The 24818-nt window shown below is 37.5% G+C and overlaps 1 protein-coding gene across 5 annotated transcripts in view; it reads left to right on the top strand.

Moving 5' to 3' along the window:
• SPAG9 (sperm associated antigen 9) overlaps positions 1–24818 on the top strand; it is a 126574-nt gene that overhangs the window by 15892 nt on the left and 85864 nt on the right. For 4 of the 5 annotated variants that reach the window (XM_070560716.1, XM_070560715.1, XM_070560714.1 and 1 more), the window contains exon 2: positions 14866–14986. In XM_070560716.1, the coding sequence (XP_070416817.1) occupies positions 14866–14986 (121 nt within the window). Of the gene's footprint in view, positions 1–14865; positions 14987–23436; positions 23455–24818 lie in introns of those variants that run through there. The other variant, XM_070560717.1, reaches the window with a different exon arrangement.

Raw genomic sequence — 24818 nt, 5'->3', positions numbered from 1 at the left:
AGAACCTTGCCTGTTAGAGAGACCTCACTATTAATAGGTTGATATACATTCTTTTAGATGCCTTTTCATATATGAGTATAGTTTAAATTAATGAGATCATAATGTGTGTAATATGTTGTAACTTTATTTTTTTGATGAGGAAGACTGGCCCGGAGCTATCTGCTGCCAATCTTCCTCTTTTTGCTTGAGGAAGATTGTCTCTGAGCTAATATCTGTACCAGTCTTCCTCTATTTTGTATATGGGACACTGCCACAGCATGGCTTGATGAGTGATGTGTAGCTCTGCAACTGGGCTCCAAACCCACGAACCCCAGGCTGCTGAAACAGAGCGTGTGAACTTAACCCCTATGCCACCGGGCTGGCGCCGTTGATTTTATTAACTCATGTCTTGGACATCTTTCTTTGTTTGTACTAAGTGGTTGGATCATAACCACCCACAGGAATTGATTGAGGCCTCAAGGGGAGTTTGAAAGTCAGGACCCATCCTGGGTTCAGCTGCCATTGCTCACTGCTCGTTACAGTAGCAGGTACCTCCAACCACCTGAAGGAAGGTTTTCAAAATACAGGCATACTGCAGAGATATTGTGGATTTGGTTTCAGACCATCACAATAAAGCAACTATTGCAATAAAGAGAATGTTGCAATAAAGCGAATCACATGATTTTTTTGGTTTCCCAGTACATATAAAAGTTATTTTACATTATATTATAGTCTATTAAGTGTGCAGTAGCATTATGTCTAAAAAATGTACATATCTTAATTAAAAATACTTTTTTTGGGGGGAAGATTAGCTCTGAACTAACATCTGTTGCCAATCTTCCTCCTTTCTTCTTTTTTTTTTTTTTCCCCAAAGCCTCAGTACATAGCTGTATGTCCTAGTTGTAAGACCTTCTGGTTCTTCTATGTGGGACACTGCCACAGCATGGCTTGATGAGGGGTGTGTAGGTGCATGCTCAGGATCTGAACCAGCGAATCCTGGGCTGCCGAAGCAGAGTGCACGAACTTAACTACTATGCCGCCAGGCTGGCCCCCCAAAAGTACTTTATTGCTAAAAAATGCTAACCATCATTCTGAGCCTTCAGTGACTCATAATCTTTGAGTTGGTGGAGGGTCTTGCCTCGATGTTGATGGCTGCTGACTGATGGGGGTGGTCATTGCTGAAGGCTGAGGTGGCTGTGGCAATTTCTTAAAATAAGACACCAGCGAAGTTTGCTGCATTGATTTGTCTGTCCCAAATGATTTGTCTGTAGCTTTGGATACTGTTTGATGGCATTTTACCCACAGTAGAACTTCTTTCAAAATTGGAGTCAGTCCTCTCAAACCTTGTCACTGCTTTATCAACTAAGTTTAAGTAATATTCTAAATCCTTTGATGTCATTTCAACAGTCTTCACAGCATCTTCACCAAGAGTAGATTTCATCTCAAGAAACCACTTTCTTTGCTCATCCATCAGAAGCAACTCCTCATCCGTTAAAAGTTTTATCATGAGATGGCAGCAATTCAGTCACATCTTCAGGCTCTACTTCTAATTCTAGTTCTCTTGCTGTTTCTACCACATCTGCAATTACTTCCTCCACTGAAGTCTTGAACCCCTCAAAGTCATCTGTGAAGGCTTGGAATCAACTTCTTCCAAATTCCCATTAATGGTTATATTTTGATCTCTTCCCATGAATCATGAATGTTCTTAGTGGCATCTAAAATGATAAATCCTTCCCAGAAGGTTTTCAATTTATTTTGCCCAGATCCATTAGTGGGATCACTATCTATGGGAGCTATAGCCTTACAAAATGTATTTCTTAAATAATAAGGCTTGAAATTTGAAATTACTCCTTGATCTGTGGGCTGCAGAATGGATATTGTGTTAGTAGAGGTGAAAACAACATTAATCTCATTGTACATCTCCATCAGAGCTTTCAGGTGACCAGGTGCATTGTCAATGAGCAGTAATATTTTGAAAGGAATCGTTTTTTTTTCCCCGAGTAATAGGTCTCAACAGTGGGCTTAAAATATTCAGTAACCATGTTGTAAACAGATGTGCTGTCATCCAGGCTGTGTTGTTCCATTTATAGAGCACAGGCAGAGTGTATTTAGCATAATTCTTAAGGGCCCTAGGATTTTTGGAATGGTAAATGACCATTGGGTGAAAAGGACTGGGCAATCTCTAGTTTAAAAGAGACCTAAGAGCTACATCATCCAAGTGTAACGTATAGACTTTGTTTGGATCCTGACTGTAAAAGCATTTATAAGACAACCAGGAAAATCTGAATAGTGACTGGATATTCCCTATTATTTCATTAAAGAATGGGGAATGGTGCTATTCTAACTCATTATTCCTTTAGCATTTATTAGCTAAATTTTTTTATAAAGGAGAACTTCCCCCTCATCAACTGTTTGGTTACCCTAAGGTATGGTTTGTACAAGAAAGACAAGATGAGTGCTAGATTCTTCAATTCATACTTTTATAATTTCCCAGAGCTCTTCTTTGTTCTTTCTCTCTCCCTACCCCCACCTCTTTTTAAAAATAGCATACTGTTCTGGTTTCATGGATGCAATGACTTTTCTTTGGTCTCTGAGTGTATTAATTATAGTTTTCATTTGTTCTCTGCTTTGACTGTTTCCTCAGAGTCCCATTTTTTTCCTGATAGTTTTGGTCTCTCTTCTTTCAGATTGGAGTTTCAAGTGCCTAATAACCCTTAATTATCCCTTCATGTTTTAAGGGTGAGGCACTAAAAAAGGAGGGCCAGAAGCTGTGTGTGCCTGGATGCAGTTTACTGCCTATTGGGAACCCAGATTTCAATCTCCCATGGTCTTTTCTCAGAGACATTTGAGTTTTTCCAAAGAAAGATAATCTCTTTGTGGGTGGGGAGAGTGGAGTGGTAAGTAAGCCTAGTTATTATGGGAATTGGGGTGAGGGCAGGAATGGAAAGGGGGCTTGTCAGTATTACTGTTTGGTATATAGATTTTCACTTAATTCTTTTCATTTGGCGCCTGACTATGCCTGGTGTCCCCGAGTCTAGAATCTCTCTTACTGAGTTTATTCAGAACACAAACTTCCTATCTTCTGAGTGAGTGGGCAAGGAAGCCTCCTGGCTGCTCTGGGATGGTGCTGGGGAGCTATGTGGATATTACTAACCAGTGCTTTTAGGCTAACCTTCTTACCCCCGGGTTTCAGCCCCACTGCCACCCAAGTTCTCTAATTACATAGTTTCTATAATATGGATCTATTGTAATGTATCCACCATCTATTGATGGACATGTAAGTCATCTTTCAGTTTTGAGCTGTTTCAAATAGCACTTCAATGAATATCCTTCTACATGCCCATTGTGCATATTTATTTGTTTTTTAACAACAGGAAGCTCTTATTACAGAACGTTGTCATATTAACTTAAATGCCACTAATAATTCTATTCCAAGTTATTTCTTTATTAACTGTTTATTACAGAAATATCCAAATACTAAAGTAGAGAAAATACTATAATGAACTCCCATGTACCCATCACTCAACTTTTTAACAGTTATCAACATCAAGCCAATATTGTCTCTTCTGTCCCTCCCTACTTCCCCCTCAGCATCTACACCATAATTTTAAAGCAAATCAAAGATTACATATCAGTGAATCTCTAAAAGATAGAGTTAAAAGAAAATTATCACACCTAAAAGTTATAAACGATTATTCCTTAATAATATTTAATACTTAATCAGTGTTCACATTTCCCTAATTATCTCATAAATGTAGTTTCATATTTGGTTATTTCAATCAGAATTGAAACAAGATGGTCCACGTATTTACACTTGGTTTAATATGTCCCTTAAGTTTCTCTTAATCTGTAACAGTTCTCCTTTTCCTCCCCTGGTCCCCTTCCTATTTAGTTTTGAAGAAGGGGGATCATATCCCTTGGGCATTACTTACTATGGTCTATCTTCTTATTTCTTAAAAGATACTACATTGAATAACAATTAGATTTAACTGAACAATAATTATTTAATAGAATGGAAGTATTTTCCTTCCCCCACTCTGCAAAGTAAATGAGGGGAAGATAATATCTTGTTGGATACTTAGCAATAAGTCAGCCTTTTATTTACTGGTGTTATTTTTTACACAACTACTGTAGTCAAAGTTACTATCGTAAAGGGCTTTTTTTTTTTTTTTGTCTCTTGCATCTTTACTCCAACAAGTAACAATCTCTAGGGATTTTTTTTTTTTTTTTTTAACTTCAGGAGCTTGCCTTTTCAAAGTATTCGTTTGTTTTTCTCCAGAACAGTGGGGCAAAACAGCCCCTATAAGCCATCTGGACTTGAAAGCATTTCGGTTTGTCACAAAGCGTATTCTTTTTAGATCCTGACATAAGTCTGTATTGTCTACTGTCTTTCTTTTTTTGAACAGTGTCTAGTTGCTCCCAGGAGAGTTCTGTCTGAAGTTACATCAATGTTATTGCTGACCAATTAGTTATTAAGAGGGGAAAGGGGTATCTGGTGAAGATATGTTTATCATACATGCTAAAAAAAAGCCCATTCATGGGTTCTTGTCCTACCCCTCAACACTTTCTCTAAACAGTGTGTGTGAGAGAGACATAAAGACAGAGACAGAGAGTGGGAGTGGAGGAGATGTGCACTCTACACCAGCACACCTGTGGGATCTGACACACTATCCTGTGCTGAGGGGTGGTAAGCAGAATTTTCCAGGGATAAGCTGGTTTTAAAGTTTGAAAAACTGCCCCTCTCCCGCCTTGATTTTGATATTGCCTTAACCCCATAATTTGCCAAATGTGGTGGAGGGTGACCAACTTTATAAAGTTATGCCACTGGCAAGAAGTTAAATCACATTAAGTCAATTATGAATGCTCTAGGCTGCTGCTGCTTTTTTTTTTTCCTATTAGGACAAAATGTTTTATTTATTTATTTATTAATTATTGCGGTAACATTGGTTCATAACATCCCATAGGCTTCTTACGAAAATTCATTTACTTTTTTTTCTCCTTCAAAATGTCTCTGGCTAGGGTAAAGCCTCTGAAATCCTATTTACTATGTTTAAAAGTACTGTGTTATATGCAAATTATAGTAATAAAAGGAAACCTAGTAATATTGGGAACTCTTTATTGTAAATACCTTTAAAATATAGGAAAGAATGAAGTCTATAAAATGGATCTATTTTGTGCAGTCTTTCTATAGACTTTTTGGAATGCATCTACACTTCTGTATCCTAGTTCTGAAATACATCACTCTTGTATTTTAGCTTTCGACATCAACAAATCTAATGTACTGTCATGGCATATAGCATGAATTGTATACAGTTGTGCACCACATAACAACATTCCATTCGATGACGGACCACATATACAAAGGTAATCCCGTAAGATTATAATGGAGGTGAAAGACTCCTATTGCCTAATGATGTTGTAGCCGTTGTAATGTTGTAGCACAACGCATTACTCACATGTTTGTGATGATGCTGGTGTAAACAAACCTACTGTGCTGTCAGTGGTGTAAAAGTATAGCACATACAATTATGGACAGTACTTAATACTTGGTAATGATAATAAACGACTATGTTACTGGGTTATGTATTTACTATCCTTATTGTTATTTTATAGTGTACTCTTTCTATTTATAAAAAAAACAGTTTACTGTAAAACAGTATGCTGTGTTGTGCCGGCAGCAGCCTCATACATCTCATGTTTACGTGTCTCTTGATTACATCTTGCCTTGTGCTTGATTTAATCTCATGTTGTTTTGTTTGTTATGGCCCCTAAGTATACAAAATCCACTGATGATGTTGCCAGTATGAGGCCAGTTGAGTGATTGACCTTGAAATGAAATTAAAAGTGATTTAAAGACTGTGAAGGTGGAAAATCAGTGACAGTTATTGCTCGTCAGTCAGGCATGTCCCATTCTACCATATCTCCGATCTTGAAGAGCAAGAACAAAGTGACGGAAGCTGTTAAAGGATCTGCTTTATTGAAGGCAGTGAGACTAACAGGAATTTGAGAAGGGCCTGTATCAGACATGGAGAAACTTCTGATGACCTGGATTGAAGACCAGACACAGGAGCAATCCCTCTGAGCACCGTGACAGTCACGGCCAAAGCAAAAAGTTTGTTTGCTATGTTGAAAGAAAAGGCTAGGCCTGACTACACTGTTGAATTTACTGCTAGCTCTGGCTGGTTTAAACAGCTCAAGAGTTGTTATTCATGACATAATGTAAAAGTGAGTGGTGAGTCTTCGAGTGCTGATGTGAAGGCAGTTGAAGAATTTTTGGAAACTCAGTAAGCTGATAGTGGAGGAAAATTACTTGCCAGAGCAAATATTCAGTATAGATGAGACCTCCCTATTCTGGAAATGGATGCCTGAAAGGACTTTTATCAAAAGGAGACCAAGGCAATGCCAGGTTTCAAGGCTTTTAAAGGACAGGATAACAGTTGTGCCTGGGGGCAATGTTGTAGCCCGTGAATTGAAACCATTTGTGATCTGGCACAGTGAGAACTCCAGGGCCATTAAGCATATCAGTAAGCACATATTGCCAGTGTACTACATGAGCAATAAGGAGTCATGGATGATCCAATGATGCCCTCCTAAATTGCTCTGCCAGTAAAATGGAGAAGTACCGTTTGAAGAATACCATACATTTCAAGATTTTGCTTATTGTTGGTAATGCTCCCAGACATCCTCCTTTTATTGGTAATCTTCTTCCCAACATCAAAGTGGTGTTTCTCCCTCCAGACACCACCTCTTTGATCCAACCAGTGGACTACTACCTGAGAAGGACATTTCCCCGGGCTATTGCTGCAACTGATGAAGACACTGATATAATTCTGGAAATGTAACAGCATCTATGACTGCATCAAGAACCTTGCTTGGGTTTGGGGTGATGTCACCAAGGAGTATATGTATGGCATCTGGAAGAAGACACTCAAGACGTTCGTCCATGATGTCAAAGGATTTGCCAAGGATGAAGAGAATGCAAAAATCAACAAGGCTATCGTTGAGATGGCAAACAACTTTAACCTGTGTGTGCGTGGGGATGACACTGAGGAACTCCTAGAAGTGGTTCTTTTTCTTTTGCTGAGAAAGATTGGCCATGACCTAACATTTGTTGCCATTCTTCCTCTTTTTGCTTGAGGAAGATTGTTGCTGAGCTAACATCTGTGCCAATTCTCTTCAATTTTGTATCCCGGACACTGCCACAGCATGGCTTGATGAGCGGTGCATAGGTCCATGCCTGGAATCCAGGCCTGTGAACCGTGGGCTGTGGAAGTGGAGTGCGTGAACTTAACTACTGTACCACCAGGCCGGCCCCTAGAGGTGGTTCTTGAGGAACTGACTAATGAGTAGTTGTTGGGACTGGAACGTGAATGCTTAGCTGAAGAAGAGACAGAGAAAAGGAAACTGCAGGAGAAGAAAAAGAAGAACCTCCAAGAAAATTCACAATGAAGTGTTTAGCAGAAGCCTTTGCAGACCTCAACAAGCTTGTTAAATAGTTTGAAAACATGAACCCCAACATTGAAAGGTTTTCATTAATAGAGAGGAATGTTCATGGTGTATTATTTACTTACAAGTAAATCTATGATGAAAAAAAGAAACAAACCAAGCAAACCATCATGGACATATTTCTGAAAAGAGTGACACCTCCTCAAGAAGAACCTCACGCAGGTCCTTCAGGAGGTATTCCAGAAGAAGGCACTGTTATCATAGGAGATGACAGCTCTATGCTTATTACTGTCCCTGAAGACCTTCCAGTGGGACAAGAAGTGGAGGTGGAAGACAGTGATATTGATGATCCTGACCCTGTGTAGGCCTCGGCTAATATGTGTGTTTATGTCTTAGTGTTTAACAAAGAAGTTTAAAAAGTAAAGGAAAAAAAAAGGTTTTTTTCTTTTAAATAGAGAAAAGCTTATAGAATAAGCATATAAGGAAATAAAATGTTTCTGTACAGCTGTACAATGTGTTTGTGTTTAAGCTGTTATTACAAAAGAGTCAAAAAGTTTAAAAAATTAAAGTGCTTATGAAGTAGAAAAGTTACAGTAAACTAAGGTTAATTTATTATTGAAGACAAAAAAAGATTTTTTTAGAAATTTATTGTAGCCTAAGTGTACAGTGTTTATAAAGTCTGCAGTAGTGTCAAGTAACGTCCTACACCTTCGCATTCACTCTCCACTCACTCACTCACTCACCCAGAGCAACTTCCTGTCCTGCAAGCTCCACTCGTGGTAAGTGCCCTATACAGGTGGACCATTTTTTATCTTTTATACCATATTTTACCCTGCCTTTTCTATGTTTAGATACACAAACGCTTACCATTGTGTTACAGTTGCCTACAGTCTTCAGTACAGTAACATGCTATACAAGTTTATAGCCTAGGAGCAGTAGGCTATACTGTATAGCCTAGGTGTGTAGTAGGCTGTACCATCTAGGTTTGTGTAAGCGCACTCTGTAATCACACAATGACGAATCGCCTAATGACACATTTCTTGGAACATATCCCTGTCATTAAGCGACACATGACTGTATCATTAAAATGGAATTATCCCTTCACATTGATTTCCCTCTCCCTCAGTATTCCATTTCAGAGTTTGATTTTGATTAACTACATTTAGAAAAATGCCCATTATCATTTTTGGTCAGATAAACGGTAGTATTAATACTTGATAGGTCAAGCATTTCTAAGCAGAAATGCACATGAATTAAGGTTCATGTTGAGCTTTTCGGCCACCACTGAAGAGGTATAGTCCTATATTTTGCATTTCCCCCTTTTCCTTTATTGTTTTAAAATATGTAAATAATCCATGTTTATTGTTAAAAACCCCCAAAAAACCAAAAACCCCAAAACAGCAACTTTAGACTATGTAAGGATAGGCTATTAAAAAAAGATAAAATCACCCTAAGTCTCACCACTGATAAACAGCGATAGTCAGCATGTTGATATATGGCTGGAAACCTTTTCTTTTGCCTATTTATTCCTCCGGTTTATAAAAGTAGGATCATACTATATGTAACATTTTGTATCAAAGCCCTTCAGAATGTAAGGGCTTTGATCCACATTGCTAACCTCCACGCAGGTTGTACCAGTTACACTCGAAATAATGAGATACCTTATTTACAAATAAATATTCCATATGTGTTCTTGAATACCTCACAGATAGCTCACCTTGATATTAAAAATCAATTTTATTATATTACCCGTACTTCCCCCATCTCTTTACTCTAGATAATTGATACCACCTTCCCCACCAGTGGTCAAACCAGAAATCTAAATTGTTTCCTGACCTTTCCTTCTCTCTTCTCCTTTGCATTCATCCAGTCACCAATCTTGTTTATTTTACCTCCAAAATACCTTAAATTCATCCTCGTCTCTCCATCTTCACTGCCACTCTTGTAATTATCTTTCATCTGGACTACTGTGGTAACCTTTAGTCTCCCTTCAAATACTCCTATTCCCTTCTCAAACTCCCCTTGACCCCCATCGTGTTCCCCATATTTTCGCAGACTGGACTTTTCAGAGTATGAGTGGAGTTCAGCATGCTTAATATGATCCAGTATCCTGCAAGGCCCTGTGTGATTTGGTTGTTGTCTGTTTTCCAGCCTCATGTCAGGCCATTCCCTCTCCCGTGTCTCTTAAGCTTGGCCATTCTGGATTTCCTTGGTTTCTTTCAGCCCCTCTTTGCTTGATGAACCTTTATTTATCCTTCAGCTCTCAGTTTAAATGTCTCAAGAATGTCTTCCTTGAGTCTCTCATATCCAGTCAGTTCCCCACTGTACACTTTTCTGATTATCTTGTACTTTTGTGTCACATGTGATTATAGTGCGGTTGCATTGCATGCACACTTGAACTCTGTGATTTTTAAGTCTTATTTCATATTCATAGTTTGAAATGTTGATTGTCTTGTAACCTACTACGTTCCAAGCACCTTAGAACACTTAGAATGATAGGGACTCAAGTTGTGTGTTGAAAGGATGGATGGATGAATGGAAGCTTATTTTCCCACTAATTCCCTTTGTGAATCAGAGGAGAGATTCCCAACTTATTCTTTGGCTAAGAATAAGCCACTCAAATTTCAATCCCGAATTGTATTTCCCTGCGCATGCCATGATCTTTATGCCTTTGCTTGTACTGTTATCTCTGCCTGGAATGTCTTTACCCCACTTCGTCAGGTAAACTGTTCCTTTTAGAGTCAGCTGAAATGGCTTCTCTTTTTTTAAAGCAGATTTAGTCACTTATTTCTTTTGCCCCTTATACTTGCTTTCACTATGGTACTTAGAATGTTATATTCTTCACTGTTTACTGTTTCTTTGATGGCTTTCATGAAGTGAGTGCTTGGATTGGATGGATGGATAAGGAGTTTTAGTTTTATATTTAATATGTTATTTAATTTAAGAGTAAATCTTATGAATGATGTTACTTACTAGTTGGTAGTAAATATCTTTATACTGCCTAACAGCCTTTTTGGTACTTCTGCTGACATCTGGAAAACAGTCATTGTAAATAGGTGTATGGCTTTATTGTGACAAGAATTTTTTTTTTAGTGAGAAAGATTGTCGCTGAGCTAACATCTGTGCCACTCTTCCTCTACTTTGTATGTGGGATGCCATCACATCATGGCTTGATGAGCAGTGTGCAGGTCCACGCCCGGCATCTGAACCTGTGAACCCTGGGCCACTGAAGCAGAACATGCAAACTTAACCACTATGCCACTGGACCGCCCTGACGACAAATTTTTCTTTGACTAGAAAGCGACAGAATCGGATATGTTCCTATTTTTATGTTATCTCAATTAGTTTGTTATATCAAAGTTAACAGGAGTAGAAAGCAGATATGCTTCTTTGAAGTAAATTAAGAAGACTAGGGCCCGCCCCAGGGCCTACTGGTTAAGTTCGGTGGGCTTTGCTTTGGTGACCTGGGTTTGGTTCCCAGGCACCAACCTATACCACTTGCCGGCAGCCATGCTATGGCGAGGACCGACAGGCAAAACAGAGGAAGATCAGCACAGATATTGGCTTAGGGTGAATCTCTCTCAGCAAAAAAAAAGAGAGAAGACTTTAAAACAAGAATCAGCCAGGTTTGTAGTCTACAAAGCTAGTAAGGAGGTTCAGCAGTACTCACGTGCTACTAGCCCACCTAGGATCTCTCAGTGTAGAAGAGATGTGAAAAGCCTTGTTGGAGGACTTGCTTTTTAGTGTAGCCCATGTCACCTATTGCGTGAGGATTTTCTCTGTAGTAGAGAAGATTAAGTATAGAAAAAAAGAAACAGTTCTCATTACCTCCCTTATAATCTACCTCCAACCCCAACGCAGGGAAAAGGAGTCCCCTATTAGGGCCGTGCACCAAACCTTTTTCTGCTAAGAGCTTTATTTTGGCATTTGATTGAATTTTATGAAACTTTTCTATTTCTACTCCAATTTTCTTTTTCTTATATTCTTATATCAATATTTCTTACTTTCACATGATTGCTAAGTGCCATATAGAGAGCTTGGCTATCTTCTGAAGTCTTTTGTAGTTATCATCAGTATTCTGTTTCCTGAGCTACTCTACACAATACCAACTTCTGTTCCCAAGGTTATCTGTATTTTCAGGGATATTTCACAAAACAGTGGCCCCAAACTAGTCCATTTGACAGATGTTTTTCTTGGGTAACAATTTAGAAAATTTCAGTCATTTGTTACTTTCTATTTTTACTCTTTAAAGGCTTTTAAGAAGTGTTTATCCTACTAGGCTTTCACTGCCCTGTATGTATTAACATGCCTTATCAGAACTGAGGAGTATTTTTATTTTTGTTGTGTAACAGTGATTAACATTTTAAATGAGGATGGCAGCTTTACATTTCCAAGCCAAGATGTAATACACATTTAAAATTGGGATTTTCAAGAGCAGAGAGAATTTCTTAAAATTATTTTTAAAAATCAAGATTTACAATTTTCGTAAATGGGGAAAATCATTCTTGATTTCTTGTAGAACTCGAAGATGCACTGAAATTGAACTCACAGTTTTGTGTTTCATATATTTATCTTCCTGGGAGAAAGGATCTATTTTTGTAAGATTCTCGAAGGAGTTCATGATTACAAAATGCTTAAGATCTACTGTTTAGAACAAGAAAGGAAAAAACATATACACTCTTGTGAGAAACGGCAGCTCACTTTTGTAGTCTCTAAATTTATCTGTATTAATTTGCCTGAAAGAAAGGCCTGGGATTGTGTATTTGCTTTGGAATATTTTCATTCTCTCCAGTCCTTTCCTGTAAAGGGAAACTGGAGAAACAGGAGATTTCCATTTGGAGATAAATAGCTCTGCCAGGCCAAGAACTGTCACATCATTTTGCAAAAAAACCAAAAAACTTTCTTCCTTTCATCATATTTACTTAAGGTGATATGAAGCCTCAGTGGTCGTAATAAAAGGTGGAAAATTCTGAAGCTTGAATCATCTAGGTAGGTCTAAGTCATGCTTGTAGAATAAGCAGGTAGTAGTGACTGCTAAACAGTTATGGATTATTCATGCCCTTCTGTAGCCAAACTGGGTCGCTAAGAAACGAAGCAGACATGCAGCTCTGTATCCGTGATGATGTTTCTTCTATCAGTCAGAAAGAAGTACTGAAGAGGCTGAATAGGGGTGAAGTTGGGTTTTTTACCAGCTTTATTGAGAAATAATTGACATGTAATGTTATGTAAGTTTAAAGTGTACAATGTAATGATTTGATACATGTATATATTGCAAAATGATTACCACAATAATGTTAGGTAACATATCCATCGCTTCACATAGTTAAAATTTTTTTTTCGGTGAGAACTTTTAAAATCTACTCTCTTAGCAAATTTCAAATATACAATACGGTGGTATTGTTAACTGTGGTTAACCATGCTCTACCTTATACCCCAGAACTTATTCATCTTATAACTGGGAGTTTGTAACCTTCAACCACCTTCACCCATTTCCCCCACCCCCAGCCCTGACCCTGGCAGCCACCAATCTGTTAGTGGTAAAGTTTTTTGTTAGGAGTTTATTAGCACAGCATTTTAAGTGTCACTTGGTAAACATCTGCTGTATGTTCTTTAAAACAGCATTTTATCCATAGCATAAAAGAAGCCTCCAATAAGAATTTCTGAACACCTACCCAGATATAGCAGTTCACTTAGCCAAAGGAGCATCATTTTCAAAGCAGGCCAAAAAATAATTACATTTTCTTATTAATTCTTAGTCTTTGCTTATATCCCCAGGCAAAATGCTGAAATAACTCACTCAGACTTCATCAGCAACATCCTGTTACATAGTTGCTGCTTTTCTGTTCAATGTAACCTTTATATCACCTGCCTGCATTTGATCTGTAGCCAGTGACTGCCCTTGGAAAGCACGGATAGTATGGTACTGTCATGTTCCATGTGCCTGGCACATAGTAAGTAGTCAGTAGACATTTCTTGAATGAATGATTTGTCAAGTTTGCCTCTTTTCTTATATTTACTATAACCTTTACTCCTTCTATGTCTAGACATCTTTAGATTAATATTCTGGAAAAATAAACAATGGCTGTTTGAGACTTCCCAGAAGCCTCACAAATATGGAATATCTCCATAGAAAATATAGGGCAGGGGTGCTAAATGTGGGGTTTGTGGAAGGAATTAAGGGGTCTCTGAGCCCTGAGAAAAATAGGCGGAATTTGGGGTAAGGGCATTTTTTCTGGGGAAACATGTTTTATGGATGTATCAAATACCCAGATGTGTCTGCGGACCCCCAAATGATTAAGAACCAATGTTTCAGAGGTTGTAGCTTTCAAGAGTCAAAGATAAGGAAAACATTGGCTAATAATATAAGGAAGTCAGATGGCTCTTGAGGGGAAAGTAGATGACTATATTAGGATGCTTTCAGTTTCTTGTGATAGAAACCAACTCAAACAAGCTTATGTAATATAGGAATTTATTGGTTTATGTAACTGAAAAAATAAAAAACACTGGGGAATACCAGCTCCAGGAACTACTGAATCTAGAACTCAAATAGTACCTTTAATTAGGGTTTTCTTCCTCCTTGCTCTTTGTCTTCTTTGTATTGGCTTTATTCTCAAGAATATGCTTTCCATGTGTTGGAAAAAGATGCCCATCTGCAGCTTAAGTCCGCTAGATTCTTAGAGTTTGTGATTCCAGAGGAAGAGAGGTAGTATTCTTCCTAATAACTAGCAGATGTCCTGGAGAGGACCCTGATCAGTCTGGTTCAAGTCATATGCCCATCCCTAGGGAGATGAGTCTTCACCAATCGAATTACATGGACTGCATAGAATTAACATGAAACTAGGGAGAAGTTCCTCGAAGGAAGGCAGTGTGTTCAAACGAAAAACAGAGTCCACTACAGTGATTGAAAAGTTTCAGGACAGATAAAGTAGGTAATGGACAAAAACATTTCATATTAAAGCTATGGTGTATTTAGTGATGTCTAGGTTTTTTGTGAACTATACACTTTTCTGTATGGGTTTCAGTTTTAATTACTTCATAATTCTTCAGTTCTCCGTTTGTTGTACATGTTATGTATAAAATTATGTAAAAAACTCTCTTGAACTCAGATAAATATGCCAGTATGCTGTTAAAGGATTTATATGTTTGGAATATGATACATGTATTTCCTTTGGAATGCCCATTGTATGAAGTGGGAACACTCTCATAAACAAATTATTTTCTCACCTTTTTCCTTCTATACTTGGAGGTTTTAAAAATTAATTTTTATAGAAAACTAAAGTTATAGAGAAACTAAGTTCAGAATTCTGAGATCTTTTTGAGTAGTTAATGTCTAATTACCTAATTGTCTCGTGTCTTGATACCAAGAAACACAGGAGTTGATAATGTTAAAAAAAATTTTCATTTCTCTTGTGAAAATAATATATTTTTCTTTTTTATTAGAAATTCATTGAATTTGAAGACTCTCAAGAACAGGAAAAAAAGGATTTACAGACCCGAGTGGAATCTTTAGAATCTCAAACAAGACAGCTTGAACTCAAAGCAAAAAACTATGCTGACCAGAGTAAGTAAAAATACTTCCCCTCATCAGTACACATGAAAGAGTGGGCTGTAATGGTGCAGTGACTCATCCTGACATTTGACTAGGGTTTCAGCTACGTGCTTGGAATTGTCATCCCAGACTCGAGAGTGGGACCCGGGAACTAGGTTCAGTTCTTTTTTGTTCACATTCTCACGTGGTGCCTATGTCTGGAGAAATGACTAAATCGAAGATACCTGTAAGACTCTCTTCTTCAATTTAGCTCTCAGCCTTTGTTTGCAGTTAACAATGTGCTTTATCCATTGTGCTGGATTCTGGGGTGTGTGTATATGTGGATCATTCTTTCCGATTTTGACCAGGTACACAAAGTTGCATTGGTTCCTGTATTGCTCTGAAATTTAAAAATGTGAGAGAAACTCTAGCTTTGAAGTATATATAAAAAATTACTGAAATCTCTTTTCCTTTTCTGGTGGAAAACTGGGGGCATTTAGAGGAACAGAATGTCATTTTTCAGGATCATATCATTTTTAATATAATTTCATATATTATTCTTGATGTAAAAATAATTATGGTTTCAGACCCCAAGGATGATTTCCTCTTTTTGGCTAATGAAAGTGGACTTAATTAAGTCAAAATTAGAAACAGAAATGGGGAGAAACTTCATGGCCTGTTTTCATGTTTGACTCAGGCAGGCAGAGAGCGCTCCAGTTCTCCCCCACCCCCCGCATTGTGAACTCTCAGCCCCGTGGGGAGCAAGAGATGGCCAACAGTTACTCCTCTCACATCACCCGTTCAGGCTACGCAGTGACGCCTGTTATTAAGGGACTGGCATTCATGGTGTATAGTCTTCACTACCAGGCTTGGAGTGTGTGAGATACCTGACTGCTCCCTCCAGGACTCTGGAAGAACCTAATAGAGCTAACCTACTACCACTGAGAATCTGGAGTTCAAGCCTTCTAGAATTCAAGGAGAACTCACAGGGCTATTAAGCAGATGTTGTAGAAGGGAACCAATGGATGTTGGTAACAGAAGCCAACTAGAGTGAGACAAAATGAGCCACGTGGTCGTGTCTTTGTACTTTTTAGGCTTGTAGATACCTACAGTGCTGTACCCTTCCTTTGTTAACGTTGAATACATCTGGTGGCTTCTGTGATTCTATTATAGAAATTTGAGGTCTTAGAGAGCTGTTTGATGAAGTCCACAGTGCATATACTAACAAATAAATTACTGGAGTCACATTGCAATGAGTACCACTCATCTAGAGAAACAGTCTTGTGGCAATTGCAAGCTTTTGGTAGATTTCAAGGGTTACCATTCTTGGGGCTGGCCCTGTAGCGTAGTGGTTAAGTTTGGCGTGCTCTGCTTCAATGGCCTGGGTTGTGAGTTCAGATCCCAGGTGTGGACCTACACGACTTGTCAGACAAGCTGTGGTGACTACCCACATATAAAGTGGACGAAGATTGGCACAGATGTTAGCTCAGGGCGAATCTTCCTCAGCAAAAAATTAAAATAAAATAAAAATTAGTATTCTCTATTCAAAAAAGAAGAAAAATTGGCTATTAGAGATAATATTTTAATCCTAACTTGACTGTGTTTTTTTTTTTATTTTTGCTGAGGAAGATTCACCATGAGCTAACATCTGTTGCCAATCTTCCTCTTTTTGTATGTGAGCCACTGCCACTATAGCATGGCTGCTAACCATCGAGTGTTGTAGGTCCATGCCCAGGAGCTGAACCTAGGCCACCAAAGTGGAGTGTGTCAAACTTAACCACTAGGGCACTGGGGCTGGCCCTTGACTGTGTTTTTATATCAGGGCTTATATAGTATTTTAGAACCAAATACTAAAGGCACAGTTGACAGAACTGACTTCTCATTGTTTTACCTATTAAGTTTTCCTTCTGATTTCTGAAGAGTACCAAGTTTTAGATAAGGAAATTTTCTTTTAACTTAGAAAGGAACTCATTGTCTAGAATCCTTTTATGCATTAAGCAATCTGCTTCTATGATAAGGGAGATATGAAAGGAAGAATTACCTTGTACTTAAAATTGTGTCTTTGATATCAAAGTACCTTAAAATACCTCTTTCCTTCAGAGGAGATACTGCTGATTTTTTCACAAAAGTAACTAAATGGGGTGAATTACTAATTTTTTCATATACACTTTATCCTTTTTATTACTGAAATTTAAAGAACCTGCACCCTGTTCCTTTCTAGTAAATGTAAACAAAATATAGTAGTCTCTTAATTTGTCATCCAGTCCAATGAGTCATAGCCATCTCTTTTGGAATTGGCATATTCTTTTTTGGAATTGTCATGTTCTGTTTAGTGGTTCTTGGTACATAATAGCATTTGGTCATTTTTAATGTGAACAGAATTGAAGTAAGAAGTATTATCCATCCTCATATTCCTTTCTCAGAAGTACTGATTACTATGTTTTCCATCTTTTTTTTCTTCTTCTTCTCCTTCTCCCCAAAGCCCCCTAGTACATAGTTGTGTATTCTAGTTGTAGGTCCTTCTGGCTCTGCTGTGTGGGACTCTGCTGCCTCAGCATGACTTGATGAGCGGTGCTAGGTCCATGCCCAGGATCCGAACTTGCAAAACCCTGGGCCACCAAAGCAGAGTGCACAAACTTAACCACTCGGCCACAGGGCCGGCCCCCTATGTTTTCCATCTTAATTCAAAGTAATTTTTAAAAATAAAGTATTATTTAAAAATAATGATAATTCTTTAGGGACAGGATGAGGAAATTCTTCACCAAGTGTTGGGTATGATCTTGAGCTAAATTTGACCTGAAAACTTTATTTTTTGTTATTAGTATAATATCCCTCCAAGAACTTCTCCTCCTAGGAGTCTGCTATCCCATTTTGAAGTAAATCTTCATGTCTAAATCTTGTTAAAGAACTTACAGCTGTGATTAATCAAAATCGACTATTCAGATGCACAAAGCTGATAACACTAATTCTCTTGGTCCATGATAAATCTTCTTTTATTAATGCTTTGGAACTTAACTCCTTCTCCTTTGATACTTTGGAGTATTTTTCTCTTTGCCATCTAATTGTTTTCCTCTCTCTTCCTTCTGTTTTTCTCTAAGCCTTAATTGAGTATGATATGAAGTCTATCTTAAAATTTTCTTCCAAGTCTTTATCTTACCACATTTAAACATCTGAAAAAAGTTTTGGAGGGAAAAAGAGTTTGACTCTTTTTTCGCTTTACTCTCTTAGCTCCCCCCCCAACCCCTCAAATCTCCAATATGAATCAAAGTCCTTTATTTTTTAAAAAGGTGGTGGTAGGAAGTAATCCTCAAGTATCATCAATGCCCTATCTTATTGGAAAACCAGGACTGGGAATATGTTTTTTAAAAGATGAAAGCCAATGTAAATGGATGTATGTCAGAGTATATTAATTCTTTCTTGTATAGTAGGAAACAGAATATCTTGACTATTTAATCTTAATTCTACTATTTAAAGAATATGCAGTGATTTTTATTAAAGTTACTGTAACCTAACATCTATTTTTATTTTTTAAACTTTTTAAATGTTTTAAATGTATTTTTTAGTGTTATTAACATCTGTTTTAAATAAGCACTTATTTAAGGCCACAGAAATTACCAATGATGGATACCTGTTGTAGAGGAGGGATGGGTATAGTTTTTTCTGTTTAGTGCTGTGTTTTTGAATGCCATAATGATAACAGTATCTTGTCCAATTTCCATGTTTATATTTAATATGTTTAGTATTTAATTTTAAAAGACTGTCAATTCTGATTGACATGTTTTAGAGCACATATCCCTTTTAAAAAATAGCCACAAAAAAAGTCCAGCTTCTGCTTTAAAGACTACTTCCTATGTTAAAAGGGGAAATTTTGGTTGTAGTTGCTTGCTATTAGAGAAGCAAGAAAATGTCAAGAAATAGGAACTGAATTAAAGGAGACACTTCACAGCTTTTGATAGTATGAATCTCTCAGGTTGTGGTATGATTTTACAATTGAGAAGTTCAGTCTATAAAAATTTTGTTACGGTTTTGTGGTCATGTTTGATTTTAGAAATTTCTGGTTGCTCTCTTTTCAATATTTGAACTATATAAGAAGTATCTTTGGTTTTGCAACATGAATAAAACATTTTTTAACATGCTGTATGTTATTCCTTATTTGGAAGTAACAATAACACTTCTTGGTAGTTAACACCTTGTGAGTCTTAAGGAAGAAGCTGAAATATATGTGGAGAGGAATAAGGAAGTTGTGGATTGAGAAAGGCTGTTGGTGCTTTTCAACTGTGTAAGGAGTCTACAATCAACCTTGCTACTCAAGGTGTGGCAGTAATGGGTTCTTAGTCAGAAAATACTTTATATTCATTAGCTCTGTTGTATATCGAGTATTTCCATCTTGTAAGCCATTAAGCCAAATATTATCTTAAATAAGTCAAGTAAATATAGACAGCTATAAATATTAAAAATATTAAACTACTACTGTATGCCTGGCATTCAGCCTAGGTATGGTTGTGGTACAGAAGAGTATGATATGGTCACTGCAGTCAAAGAAATCATAGTTCTGTGGGGGGATAAGGTTATGTATGACCTTCTAGTCTTTTTTCCATGTGTACCGTGTTCTTATATCACTGCAGTTAGAATGTACATATAATTTTGTTTCTTTTCCTTAACATTATCATACGTATTTTCCTTGTATAATCTTTAATTATTATTTGTTAAATATCTGTCTACACCTGTCATTCAGAAGGTATGCTGTCTACGAACAATTCTTGTTTTCTCTGAGAAACTATGCTTTCCCCTTTGTCTAATGAGAATTATTTAATGGCCACTTTGTTTTTTCACCTTGGTTACTCAGTGTGACCATAATTAGTTTGGACCCTACTTGATTGGCATATTTAAATTGTTTTTTTCCTTGGTCCACATTTTATACATATATAATTAATTGTTAAGATATATTCTTGTAAGCTATCTCCAATCCTTCGTGGCACAAATAAATATAGGAAAATTATTTTTTTCAGATTTTATTTATTTATTTTTTTGAGGAAGATTAGCCTTGAGCTAACATCTGGTGCCAGTCCTCCTCTTTTTGCTGAGGAGACTGGCCCTGAGCTCACATCCGTGCCCATCTTCCTCTACTTTATATGTGGGACACCTACCACAGCATGGCTTGTCAAGCGGTCCCGTACCCAGGATCCAAACTGGCGAACCCCAGGCCACCAAATCAGAACGTGTGAACTTAACCGCTGCGCCACTGGGCTGGCCCCATAGATAAATTTTTAAAAAACCAGGGGCTAGCCCCATGGCTCAGTGGTTAAGTTCGAGAACTCTGCTTCGGCAGCCTGGAGTTTTGCCAGTTCAGATCCTGGGCGCGGACCTAGTATAGCTCATCAGGCCATGCTGAAGTGGCGTCCCATGTAGCAGAGCCAGAAGGACCTACAACTAGAATATACAACTATGTACTGGGGGGGGGGGGGGGGTTGGGAGAGGAAGAAAAGTAAGGATTGGCAACAGATGTTAACCCAGGTGCCAATAAAAAAAAAACAAAAACAAAAACAAAAACACTTCTCCTGTTGATTGGTTGGACATTTTTTCTAGTATTTTTCACATTACAGTGAATATTTTTTCACACATATAGATTTCCCTCTCTTTGGATAATTTTCTTAGAATATATTTGGGGAAGTAGGTCAAGGAATATGAACATTTTAGTGATTCTTGGTATCTAATAGTGTTTGGTCATTTTTAATGTGAACAGAATTGGAGAAGTAAGATTTAGTATCATATTTCATTTTGTTTATCAAAACTTATGAATTTGAATCATTATTTACAACATAGTAGCATGCAGAGCTGATATAGAACCATTTATTATTTGATTCTCTGGGGAGAATTCTCTGGCCCTCAAATTCCTTGGGTTTATAATGGATGACTTTCCCCTTGAATTGTGGAGATGGCAGGAGATTTAGATGGCGATAATTTTAATCACTTAAAGACTCTTCTCTGATTCTTCCCTTCATTTCTTTGAATGAAAATCCATTTTTTTAAGTTAAATGGAAAAATGATACTGACAACTGATAACATTTGTGGTAGAGCCATGTTCTCTGACCTTTCTGCCATTTCCATCCCCCATGTAACATTCATTTGCTTTTTAGATTTCTTATCAAGATTTTAGTCTAATAAAATATCTTCAAGCCTTTACCTTAAAACATTTATGGTTAGTGGAAAGAAAATATTCCTTATTTCTTGATCAAAAGAATTAGCACACCACTATATGGCAAGTATGGGGAAGTAGTATAATCATTAACATATTTTTTATTTTAAAGGAATAAGTGGCTTAAAACAGACTTTAAATTTGGAAATTATTTACAAGCAAAGTCTCTCTGTTAATGATGTGGTTGATAAATTGAGAATTTTCACAACACAGAAGAAAAACCGTTTTTAAGTAACTAGGTCTAGTTTCATACCAAAGTTAATAGTTGAAAGGGCCTAAACATTTTTGTTCACTATTTTCAAATCACTTAAAAAAAATTTCAGGTGGATAAAAAGTTTTTTTCATTCGCTTCATGGTACTTTGCAATCGGCAATGAATGTTAATATTCTGAAAATTTGAATAATATTGTAACAGGTCACTTTTTCCATTTTAATTTTATCTTGTCAGTAGATAATCCCTCTACATTATTTTCAGAATGATGAAAGTAGATAACTGATGATTTGTATTTTTCTTGAATGCACAGTTTTGTTTTTTTAGTGAGGAAGATTGACCCTGAGGTAAAATCTATTGCCAATTTTCCTCTGTTTTTCTTTTTCCTCCTCAAAGCCCCATTGCATAGTTGTATATCCTAGTTGTAGGTCATTCCAGTTCTTCTATGTGGGATGCCACCACAGTGTGACCTGATGAGCAGTGTGTAAGTCTGTGCACAGGATTCAAACCAGCAAACCCTGGGCTGCTGAAATGGAGTGCACAAACTTAACCACTTGGCCATGGGGCTCACCCCCTGAAAGCACATTTTTTAATAAGGCAGCTTTAGGAGTTTCAGATTTATATCTCCTGATTTTAGAAAAAGACAAAATGAAATTCATTATATAGAAAGTTACTTTTTTAGTCCATTTTACTCGAATCTAGTTCTTTGCAATATTAAGGATATCCATATACTTAATAAACTGTACTTAAGGGCTGTTTCTTTTATTTTTTTGAGGAAGATTAGCCCTGAGCTAACTGCTGCCAATCCTCCTCTTTTTGCTGAGGAAGACTGGCCCTGAACTCACATCCATGCCCATCTTCCTCTACTTTATACGTGGGATGCCTACCACAGCATGGCTTGCCAAGTGGTGCCATGTCCGCCCCCGGGGTCTGAACTGGGGAACCCTGGCCCACTGAAGTGGAACGTGCGCACTTAACCTCTGCATCATCAGGCTGGCCCCAAGGCTGTTTCTTTTTTACGGCCTCAATATGAGAGGGAAAAGCAGAAAATTAGGCACAAGATAATTTATGCAAACATTTTACTACTTCTGCTTCAGTAGATAATATACTGTGTGATCTTCAGATCTGTTTTATTATGTTTTATTTTTTATACTTAGACTCTTTCATTTCTGTAGTCTGATGTTGTCTGTTGAGAACCTTAAGGTTGTAGTTTATATTTAATATCTAGAACTAAAGGTTTCATGGAAAATTAATTTTGTAAGAGTTAAAGGATTTGTGGTGATTTAGTTTAGAGAACAGAATAAACGTGAATGATTTGATTACTCCTTCAAGCATATAAAGAGATGGATAAGGAAGATACCAAGTTGTTTTTCTGAGAAAATTAGAGAAAATGAATTTATTGGTTTTGGTTGATCATGAGGAAGTGTTTCTTGACCGTGAAGGTGGACATAGGAATATGTGCTGAGGGAAAGCATGGACTCTCCCTACGCAGAGACGTTAGTGGGAACATAGTGCATTTTCTGCTGTGATGGCTTGGGAGCATCTTCGAGGCAGTGACTAGGTCAGATCTCTAGAAGCCCCTACCACTGGGATTCTTTGTAGTTATCCTACTGTGTTTTAGGGATATGGTCATTGATTCATGGGAATCCTTAAGCATTTCACACTGTGTCACTGATTAATACCATTTATCTGTCTGAAAATCTTTTGAAGTTTTTTGACATAGTGAAGGACTTAGTTGGCAGAGGACGGGTTTTTATTACTGTATTGATGTGGTTGTCTGAGATTCGTTTGCTCCGAAGTCAGCATTTGATTCTTTCTTACCTGTTGAGACTCTTGATACTAAATTGTTCAAAGAAAAGCATCTGAAAGAACAATGTCAATCTTCTGAGGCCAAGCACCAGTCAGATTATCTGCCTTCCGTGAATAGTAAGAACTGATGATTCCTTTTGAGAAGGCAAATAATGAGTTGGATATGGCGTTCTAGCGGGTCTGTTTCTCTTTCTTCCCCCCATAGGCCTATCAGCAGTCTGATGGGGCAGAAGACAACAGAGATGGAAGGTGTTCCAAACTTGGCAAAGGCCATCAATCTAAGGAGGTAAGCTCTGATTTTGAGCAGGCAGAGCAGGTGGCTCTTCCTGCCTTAATCATATCCTCTTGCTCTTTGGAAAGATAGATAGAAAGAAAGAGCATTCAAAATGAGGCTGAACTATATCTCCATTAGCTATTATAAGGGCAAAATTTTGGATTAGTCTTTGATTCTTTTTTCTTGCCCCTGCCCCCCTTTTCCTTTTTAGATGCATTGATTTGTTTGATTTTTTTTCCTCCCCAGAATATTAGTAGTTAATAAGAAAATGGCAGATGAGTTATCTGTTGTTTCAGGATAGGAAGGGTGAACAGAATCTTGTTTATTTCCAGTTAATCTCAGGTTGTGGCTAGTTTGCTGAGTAAAATGGTAAGCTTTTTGGATTTTTCCTGAGATCATTTTGAGGTTTGGGTTCACATGGGAACTGTTAAACAAGAAATGATCTTTTACTACACTTCAGCTCTAATGCAACAATATGGGCATAGGTTGTTGACTTTATGGTACTTGGGGCTTTGGGGGATGTATGTCTACCATCCTTGCCCAGTTGGGCCTTTCTTTGCCACTTTCCCCTTCCCTTCTTCTTCTCTTTTCTTTTCCCTTTTCTGATTACTTAGTGGCATTTAGGACTTTAAAGAGATGGCTCTTCCCAGCATTTGAAGGTACTTCTCAGTTAAACACTGAACCAGCTCATGTGACTTAGGCCTTGAGAAAACTGAGTCCGTTGACTATATTGTTGTCTTGAGTGTTGTTAAGTATCTTCAGAAAGAATGAGAGGTTCTGAATTTGTATTTATATGACCTTGGTGGTTAACTCATATACCTAGAAAGATAATACTAATATTTAGAATCACAGTACAGGTAAAGAAAACATGAAATACGGAAAGTCATAGACGGTTTCAGTCAAGGTACTTGCTGGAGGTGTTAGGTTGGAGAAATTAATCTCCAGAATAACCTTCAGAAAATCGTTCAGAATAACAAAGACATTACCTGTTTTTAAATCACCATGGAGTGACATACTTTTGATGATTTAGAATGCCTTTTAAGAAGATTTAATGCATGTTTATAAGCTAATATGAGTTAAAATAAACTTTAGTTGCTGTAGCAAACAAGCCACAAAAAACACATATAATGACTTAAATGTTACATGTTACTTCTTGTTTATGTGAAGTTTAAAATGGATGTTTTTGGTAGGTAGGTCACTGCTTTGATGACGTAGGCCCTCTCCATTTAGAGCTCCAAGTTCGTCATATTCACCTGCATTAAGTTGGAGGAAGGGAAAAGGGAATGGACAACTGATTGTCTGTGGAAGGTTTTTATTGGGCCAGGCCTAGGAATGGCGCACAGAGCTTTTGCTTCTACCTCATTGCTATAACTCAG

This window comes from Equus przewalskii, chromosome 10 (assembly GCF_037783145.1).
Source record: "Equus przewalskii isolate Varuska chromosome 10, EquPr2, whole genome shotgun sequence".
Taxonomy (NCBI): domain Eukaryota; kingdom Metazoa; phylum Chordata; class Mammalia; order Perissodactyla; family Equidae; genus Equus; species Equus przewalskii.
The sequence above is the reverse complement of the archived record's forward strand: the minus strand, read 5'-3'. Positions and strand labels throughout refer to the sequence as shown.